This window comes from Rhinopithecus roxellana, chromosome 21 (genome assembly GCF_007565055.1).
Source record: "Rhinopithecus roxellana isolate Shanxi Qingling chromosome 21, ASM756505v1, whole genome shotgun sequence".
NCBI classification, from domain to species: Eukaryota; Metazoa; Chordata; class Mammalia; order Primates; family Cercopithecidae; genus Rhinopithecus; species Rhinopithecus roxellana.
Window position 1 is genome coordinate 23,122,631 of NC_044569.1, and position 9,249 is coordinate 23,131,879.

General features: G+C 36.9%; 1 protein-coding gene across 1 annotated transcript; it reads right to left on the reverse strand.

The window, feature by feature from the left end:
• Positions 1-2,426: 2,426 nt before the first annotated feature.
• LOC104682241 (serpin B3) lies at positions 2,427-8,820 on the reverse strand. The gene is made up of 8 exons (XM_010388797.2): positions 8,717-8,820; positions 7,919-8,108; positions 7,665-7,721; positions 6,283-6,411; positions 5,694-5,811; positions 4,460-4,602; positions 4,021-4,176; positions 2,427-3,260 (listed from the first exon to the last, which is right to left on the reverse strand). The coding sequence occupies exons 2-8, from the start codon at positions 8,081-8,083 to the stop codon at positions 2,859-2,861; spliced, it is 1,170 nt and encodes a 389-aa protein (XP_010387099.2). The 5' UTR covers positions 8,084-8,108; positions 8,717-8,820; the 3' UTR covers positions 2,427-2,858.
• Positions 8,821-9,249: the final 429 nt, after the last annotated feature.

The window sequence follows — 9,249 nt, forward strand, 5'->3', positions numbered from 1 at the left end:
AATTAGCTCTACTGACTCATTCCACTATGTATACATACTTCAAAACAACATGTTTTACGACATAAATGTATACAGTTGTTATGAATTAAAAGTACATTAAAAACAACATTTAATGAAGAGGATTTTTTTTTTCACCTAAAGATGTGTGTTTTGGAGAATTCTCTTTTACCTTTTTTGAGTCAATTTTATAGAGGCATAATTAATTAAAATTTAAGTGTATAGATCAATGATTTAAGACTGTTTTCCAACGTGGTTGCACCTTTTGTATTTTCATCAGCAGTGTGCGAGAGTTCCAGTTTCTTCACATTATTTTCAAAACTTGCAATGGCCTAGTATTTTAAGTTTTAATTTTGGCCATCATAATGGGTACAAAGTGGCATTCCATGGGCAGGAGTTTTGAAAGCATTTAAAATTTGCATTTCTTATCAAAATTTTAATTTAGTTATTTATTTCATATCAGCAGGTACTCGTATTCTGTTTTATTCAATAGACTTTAATTCATTACTTAGAAAATCAAAACAAAAAATTTGGCTTTCCCTTCAGTGTCTCTTGCAGATGGCTACAATGCAGGTGTAACTGGTTTTCTGGTGGGCCTAGAATGTATGTAAACATTTCAATTCTCCTAACAAAATATCAACTATGCCCTCTCCTCTCTAAGACTCTAATGCTTATGAGCCTTTGTCTTAACATTTTCATTATTATAAAGTCCCTTCTTTAAACTCAGAAAAATTAATAATTGTTGAAAAATACGGTCCAGTGATTCTAACAATCAGTTCTTCAGAACTATCCACTGTACCATTTTCAGCTTCACTGAATCATTAGAAATAAATTCTCACCTATTGGAAAGAATTTGAGCTTCACAAGTCCTTACAATTTATCATTTTAAAGCACACTTCAAAATCATAGGTCCTGGCCCAAACTTCTGACCTCTTCATATTTCTCATAAACTCAATACCATCCTTATTTGACCTGTATTGTAATGTACATCTGTTCTTCAAGACTATCACATCCTTCTTTGCTTTCCTTCTCCAGCTCCATTCACTGAACAGATTGTTCATGTTATACACTCTCTGGCTAGTCTGTCAATTCCCTCGACCACTTGACCAAGTCTCATAGTTAAGTGGTGAAACATTTGTTTCCTCTGCCTTAATCCTGGACTGCTGACTCTTGCTGAAGAAAACTTCAACCTTGTTCGAATTCTCTAAAACTTATTTTTTATGAAACCAGGTGGGATTCAGTACTGACTGGGAAGAATCTATGGGAGTAAATATGGAACCCTAAGAAAAGCTACTTTCTGGAAAATAAAAATGATCAATTCCTGATCTTTACACATACTGATATCCTTCAAGGTCAATTCTAGATTCTTCTTTCTTTTAACTTTATCCTTTCTCCCTAAGATCTTATCTTTGCTTTTAGCTACAATTACTGTACTTATCCCAATAACTCTAAAGTATTTATATTGAATATCACAAATTTAGAGTTTCAGATCATATTCTGTTTCTGAGATTTAGACTAGTATCTTCAAGTGCCTGCCAGACAAATCCATTTGAATCTTAAAAGTACCTCAAATTCAATAAGTACAAATTTAAACCCATGATTTTTTTTTCTGTCAAAAACAACAACATTGGACAGGCACGGTGGCTCACGCCTGTAATCCTAGGACTTTGGTAGGCCAAGACGGGCAGATCACGAGGTCAACAGATTGAGATCATCCTGGCCAACATGATGAAACCCTGTCTCTACTGAAAATACAGAAATCAGCTGGGAGTTGGTGGCACACGCCTGGAGTCCCAGCTACTCAGGAGGCTGAGGCAGGAGAATCGCTTGAACCTGGGAGGCGGAGGTTGCAAGTTAGCCATGATCATGCCATTGCACTCCAGCCTGGCGACAGAGCAAGAGTCTGTCTTAAAACAACAACAGCAATAGCAACAACAGCAACAACATTTTCTTCCATGCAACCAGTTGGCTAGGTCAGAATCTTAGATGTCTTTCTGCAACTATTACTTTCTAAATAATTTCCCCAGGCCATTTCTTTTTCTCCATTTCCACTCCCAATACTCTAATGGTTTCCTAATTTATATACGGTAACCACACTGTTCTTTCCTCTCATCCATTGATATTAGAGTAGCCAGAGATGTATTTTCAAGATGCAGATATAATTTTATCCCCCTCTTTGACAAATAAACAATCAAACAATCAAAGCCTCTAATGAGCTTCTTATCCCTTTTAGCATAAAATAGAAAGTTTCTAATGTGGTTTGCAAGGCCTCTCAAGTTCTGAGATCTGCCTTCTACTCCAGGCTGGTCATGAACTACTCTTGTTTTGAATTTTCCTTTGTATATGATTAATATATTTCTAAATTATCTTTCCTACGTGTAAGTGGACACTTCCCCTTTCCTGAGAGAAAAAAGGTAAAGCAAAAATGATTTAAGTAAGTCATAATTTTATTGATGATGTATTTTATAGAATACATAAGGATTTCAGATATCACCTAAATTCAAAGAAATGTGGGTTTCTAGGTTGCTAAGTCTGAAGAGAAAGTATGATTTGGTTTGGTCCATTTAAAACAGGTCACCAACAGAATTACATTTCAAATTTAGAAGATACAGTATTAAATTATTCATCGTATGTTGGACATTTTTCCTCATGGAGAATTTTTCTGGAAGAAAATGTAGGTTTAAATGTGCTCTTATAAAGAGAAAGAAAGAAAGGCATACGATTTCAATCATTAGATTCTTGATGATGACTATGAGATTGAAAAGAAATATGAATGAAGAGAATCTGTTGTTGCCAGCAATGAGTTTACCAGAACACCTCTAGGTGAATATTTTCCAAATGGAGTGACAGACTAATTGCATCTAAGGGGATGAGAATCTGCCAAAGAAGAGGATGCTGTTGGTCTTATTTTGTCTGATGAAGAATAGGAAAGGGTGATTACAATGGAACTCTTCATTAGTTAAAAGAGGTGATGAAAACCCTGTTACAGCGGTGGCAGCTGCAGCCTCCGCTCCCTCCTCAGTGACCTCCACAAAGGCCTTGTGTAGGACTTCAGATACTATGAGACCGCGGCTCCCAGTCATGCCTGAGAGGTCTGCATCCCCGTTGAAGATATCCACCATTCCCATGTTTCTCAACGTGTCCTTGAGGTCATAGCTCTCTTCCACTTTGAACCGAGGTAAGCGTAAATCCACATGTGCCTCTCTCATATTCTGCCAACTTGTCCATTCCAACAATTTCTCAGGAGTGAGTTTCTCTTCAAGCTATACAAATGGAAAAAAGAAACTGATATGACTAACTATCGATCTCTAATACACCTTAACAATGAGTTGACTGTGTGGAGTATCTTTATTTTGGCAATAATGTGAAATACAGAAGGTTCATTATTAGATATTATTCTAATAGGAAAAATATGAGTCCTGAATATATCAATACATTGAATTATATGTGTATATGTAAATATATGTATCTAAAAACAGAATCATGTTTTTATGTATATGTAATGTGTACATATGTATGTATACAAATGTATAATACATATGTAAAATATGATTACAATATTTTGTATACAATGAACTGTATATATCACTATTTCTTGTGCCAACAGCTTACTACATGTGTCAATTTTTAATAGGCTCATCTTATTTTTCTGTATACATTATTTAGTACATTTTGCAATTATCATATATACCCTAAATCTCTATTCCCTTTTTTACTTGGTGTATTTGTAAACTTTCCTCACATTACTATGTATTTCTCCCAGTCAAGTTTAAACTGCTGCATAATAATATCACCAAATTGATATTTTATGCATGTAACTCAAATAAATTAATAATTAATTAAGTCTTCAGTTTGTGTCAGGCCCTATGCTTAAATATTTGTAATATGAAGGTGAGTCATCATTCCTCCCTTTGAATTTTTCATTATTTTGAGGCAATTTGGTCACAAGTTTTTACCTTGTTTAAACTTGGTATCTTTGGAAAAAAGTCAGGCAGTAGAAGAGTTGTAGATGCAAGTTTTTACCTTCTGCAGACCATTGATTTCATTCGGCAGCAGCACAATCATGCTTAGATCTTTGCCTTTGTATGGTATTTCCAGGACCTTGGCCTGTACATCCTCCAGCAAGGCAAAATTAAAGGACTTGTTTTGCCTCATCATCTGTACGGACTTGTATGTATTCTGTAATAAATCAATGTGTCCAACAAATACCAAGTGAGACACAAGACAAAAAAGATAATATTATTGAGATATCAACACATCCTTCTTCTAAGACATAACCCAAGAATTAACGAGTTAGATACAAAAGTTTCTTCAGGTATTTCTTATTAAATAAAGTTATAAGACTAAAACAACAAAATAACAGACATGAAAAATTTTATTTTTTACTTGTCACGGTACATTCCATCAGAAATGTTTAAATTTATTAACATATTATATTATATAAATAAAATATAGACAATACCTTGTTTGGCCAAAATTTTTCCTCTTTAGTATTTTCTTTATTAAATTTATTTTGCCATTGACCCTTGAAATAGATTGCGTTCACAAGAACCAGTGTGGTACCGCTGCCAATAGTCCCATCAGGAAGTAGGTTTTTAATTTTTTCTGCAAGGGAAAGAATAAAAGAGTCTTTTATAGAAGGTACAAATGGTTTGTCTGGAAGATGCTTTGCAAATGTTCGTGACTGATCATTAATTATTCACCCAAATCCTTACTTTAGACTCACTGACTTTGATCTTTGAATTATTAGACTGACTGACCAATGGTTCACCATATGCAGCTTTCTTTCAGGCTCCAGTCGGATAAAGTTACCCTTGATGGAGACATCACTTCTTGTGATAGAGAAGGAATTCAGGTTCTCTATCAGTGACTTCAGTCATCTGATATGGAATACTGATAAACTGATTTTATCTACTCTTTCAACATATGTCTTTCCTTTCTTCCTCCCTCCTCTTCCGATTATTTTTCTTTTAACTGTGGGGTCCTGAATCTGAGGATGTAGGCCCTAACTGCTTTTTAGGACAAGTGACTCAAGCTCTATAACATGAAACGCGTGCCCTGTGCTGTCGGACACTACTTCCAGAGGTATCTTCCTATTCACTCTCATGTTGAGTTGCTGTAAGTTTGGCCTGTAATGAGAGGTGGGAGGTAGGAAAGATGTCTATGGAATGGAGACTTTGTTAAGCTCTTCGCCTCTGATGGAGAAGACAGCTGTGATAATCCCTGCAGAACGTGTGGCTAGAGATGTGGTCCAGGCAGCTCTAGTTCAGACGGCAAAAGGGTGATTTACCAGAGAGCTACTTGTTTCCCAATTAGTAAAGGAGAAGGGAGATGCTTTCGAATGTTTTCTTTTAAATATTCATCATAAAAAAATTGGTTCTGATTTAAAGTAAAGGACATGATCTCAAAATGGGCCTGAGTGGAGACAGGGGATCCACAAAGCTATTGTCATCCAGGAACATGAGCAAATAATTCTCCGGCTGTGTTTTCATCTGATTGGCTTCATGTGATTTCCTCCTTGGCTCCCCGAGGCTCTCTTCATATTCATTTGGAAAAACTCTTCATCTGGAGTGCCTTCTTCTGTCTTCCCTGCAAAGCCATCTCAATCCACACTGCTGGTCCCCACGCAGTGACAGGCACAGGGCTCACTCGCATAGGTTTCTCAAAGGTGTTTCTATAATGGGCGGTTCTCCTACCATTCGTTTGACTTTCCACCCAGGAGTTAATCTTCTTTCGACTTTCTTCTGGAGCCTCTGCAAAATCAACAGATTCCACACTGGTCTGGTAAAATTTCTTGATGGCATCTAAATATTCCTTTGAGACATGAAGGAGGAAAGTAGGAATTAAGAGTAATTTATGTAACTATGTATTACCAAACTTAGTTATTTATAATTATAGTAAGCCGAATCCAGAACCTGAACAAATGCAGTATCTCCTGTCCATGCATATTTTTATACAGGTGCCATGTAGGCAATGCAAAAGGGTAGTGTGGGCTGGCACAAAAAACAGGTCACTGAAAGTCAGTGCCGGTTTACTGATGGTATCTTATTACTCACTCTACTACCCAACCTCCTCTTTTATTACAAGATTATCCCTAAATCCACTCTTCACTGATGTATTGTCGGGGTTTGGGATACTCCAGTGGGGGAGAGTTGTGGAAATGGAGCTAATGCACTCTGAGTAAATGCTACTCCCATGGGTCAGGCAGACCCATGTGCCTTGCTTTCTTCCATTTGGCCACTCAGAGGCACAGACACCAGGCTGCAGATGAAAGGTGAAATTTACCTGTAAAAATTGATACGTCTTTTCTCCGAAGAGCTTGTTGGCGATCTTCAGCTCATATACATCAGTGGATTTGTTTAATTCAGTCAGAAGCTTTTGAAACTGGTGATGAACATTTCCTGACCTATCAACCTTCAAACGTCAAAAAAGGAGATCACTGAATTACTGCATCAATGTAAATTCTAAACCCGTGCTAAGTCTGTTAGATCAGTTCCTAAAGGCTGGTAGTTTCAATGATGACCTTTGTGCTTATTCCCTGATACTTGGTGTATTTCACCTCAAATACTCTTCAAAATCTACCTTATGTTTGACTTCTTCCAGAAAATTCTTCCTGCACTAATGTACTCCAATCTTTTCTCTTCTGAACTAAAGATGCAGCACTGCCTACCATTGGGTTTTCCCCTTGTTGGTTTAAAGGGTTAGGTTTGGCTTCCCAGTTAAACTGTCAGTTCCTTAAGGACAAGGACTATATTACACTTCTAACAGACATCAAGAATATATTTAAGTTTGGATATTTTAAATAGATTATGCCAGGAAGCCCTGTTTTACCTGTTGGTGGTATCATCTTGTAAGACACATTGATCTATGGCTCTTTCCTCATGATGGTCATTCTCTGCATGTGAGAACAGTGTGTGCCAGGTACATGGGTAAGAGCTTTACGTGGGTAATTCTAAGTCTTTAGTTCAATTCAGATGTAAACAAGAAAGCTCAGAGAATAGAAAAAAAAACTCTGTTTATAGAGACATAAATTAGAAGTGCCAAGTTTTGAACCTAAGCCTGTTAAATCTAGAACCTTCTACTTTCCATCAAAGCATTTTTCTCTATTAAGGCTCTAAATCAATATATTCCATATCAATCATTCTCCGAAATAGACTTGTGCTTATTCTTCTTAATCTCATTAATGACTCAATTAAAATTAAAGTATTTTTGGAATATTAATGTGATTAGTATGATTATAGCTATTTTATAATAATAACATTTATTATGACTTTATGGGCAAGGCACTGTTGGAAATTTTTGCATGTATTTGCATGTATTGAGTCAGATTTTTTATTACCCTTAGTTTTCTGGGATGAGGTCACTAGGATTCTGAGCAATTGTGTCCTGCCGTGTTCATCATTTGTGAAGAGCAAAGTTGCAATTTGAACCCACCCTATCCTGATCCAGACCTATGCTCTGAAGTACAGCGCTGACTATCTTTCAGTAACGCAGAAACAAGGAGTAACAATTATGTGCCATGAAATGCCAACCCACTCTGTACATCTCAATCTTTTCATCCAGGCTTTCCCCTAAGAATGGCCTTTACTTAGTTTCTGTGAAGTTCCAGGTTTAAACTATGACCTGCTCAGGGATCTAAAGCTGAACGAAAGTGCTCTGTGACTCACGTGATGTGTTGCAGCTTTTTCTGTGGTGTTCTCTGTGACTTGATCAAAGTGAAGAACCTGGAAGAGACATGAAGCGGCACAAGAAAACTTTACTCAAAAGATCTGTTTAAGTCAGTGGGCTCACAGTTATGGGAATTCCTGCTCAGGCCCCTGCGCTACCCATCAGGCCACCACATCTATTACCATCTGCATGCTAGCCGCCGAAACCACAGAGAGAAGCTGCAACGGGACAGCGTAATGAAGCTGATACCTACCTTGTTAATTTGTTGTGCAGTGTTGTCTTTGGCCCCTAAGAGGACCATCCCCAATGCTGTTGTGATGCTGATAGGGGAATAGAAGGTGTTGTTCTTTTTTGATTTTCTGAACTGTTGGAACAGATCGAACATGAACTTGGTGTTGGCTTCACTGAGTGAATTCATGGCGAACTCGATGTGATTTGGACTCCTGGAAAAGCATCAGATTCCTGTCAGAATGACTTTAATAAATGGAGTGGTATTTTGTAGTATGATTTTCTTAAAGAAATGACATATCTGGGTTGTGAGATTTTGACATTTAAAGTTTTTCTTTTCTTGTTTGTAGCATTTCAATCTTTCTACAATGTGCATATATTAAACATATTAATGTCCTAATTAAGAGGCTCACAAAATTACTGTTTTTAAAGACTATTGTAAATAAGTAATAGACCCTCTTTATCTTTCCTTCATTGCTGGTTACAATGGGGTAGGTAGGAAGGCTTTATAATGAATGCTAACAGGAGACCTCTGTGGATCACATCCAGTCCGCTCTTAAGAGGAATCCCTGACATTTCCTTCAAGGCTTTGTGGCTGCAAAGCACTCTTCCTCTGTGTTCCTCAGGGTGCCTTGGTTTACTTGGAACTAAGTAATTTACATAAAGTACAAATCAGATGAAATAGATATTTTAATTATGCCCTGGCAGAATAAGCAAAACATAATCAGAGAGAATGCAGGAGATGCATGATATAGAACACAGTATCATTATTATTCTCAAAAATAATTCATATTATTAAGCTGGAGTGCCTTGAAGCACTTACCTGTATTCCTAGAGGAAGCAGACGTGGGCAGAGAGCCTGTGAACCTGTGTGTGTCTGTGGAATGAAGGGTGAGATCCTGAATTTATGCCTCTCCTCTTGCTGCCTCTCCCTTTGTGGAGAAGAGATTTCACAAGAAGGCTAACACTCCTTTTTAATCTACAGGGAAAAAATGCAAATGCAAATCAGCAATCACTGGCTCATTTGAAATACATGTAGGTGACTTTCTTGCTGCCTCTCCCTCTGTGGAGAGGAGATTTCACAAGCAGGCTAACACTTAACCTTGATGAGTAAGAACATTTATGGCAAAGGATATGATTACTGTTCTACCATTGTACTTCCTTTTTAATCTATAGGGAAAAAATGAAAATGTAAATCAGCAATCACTGGCTCATTTGAAATAATGTAGGTGACTTTCTATTGCCAATGAGAATAAGGTTAGAATTCCAATTTCCTCTCATTAATTTCAACTCCTTTCCTTTGTATACAACTCCAGATGTTTATTTTTTTTATTTTTTTTTTATTTTTTGAGACCG

Excerpts from the sequence above, each read along its gene's own strand:
- LOC104682241 (XM_010388797.2), bottom strand. The coding sequence starts at position 8,083 with ATGAATTCACTCAGTGAAGCCAACACCAAGTTCATGTTCGATCTGTTC. Across the intron at positions 6,412-7,664 it reads AAAAAGCTGCAACACATCAC|GTTGATAGGTCAGGAAATGT; the intron begins GTGAGTCACAGA and ends TGACGTTTGAAG. Across the intron at positions 3,261-4,020 it reads AAATCAATGGTCTGCAGAAG|CTTGAAGAGAAACTCACTCC; the intron begins GTAAAAACTTGC and ends CCATTTGTATAG.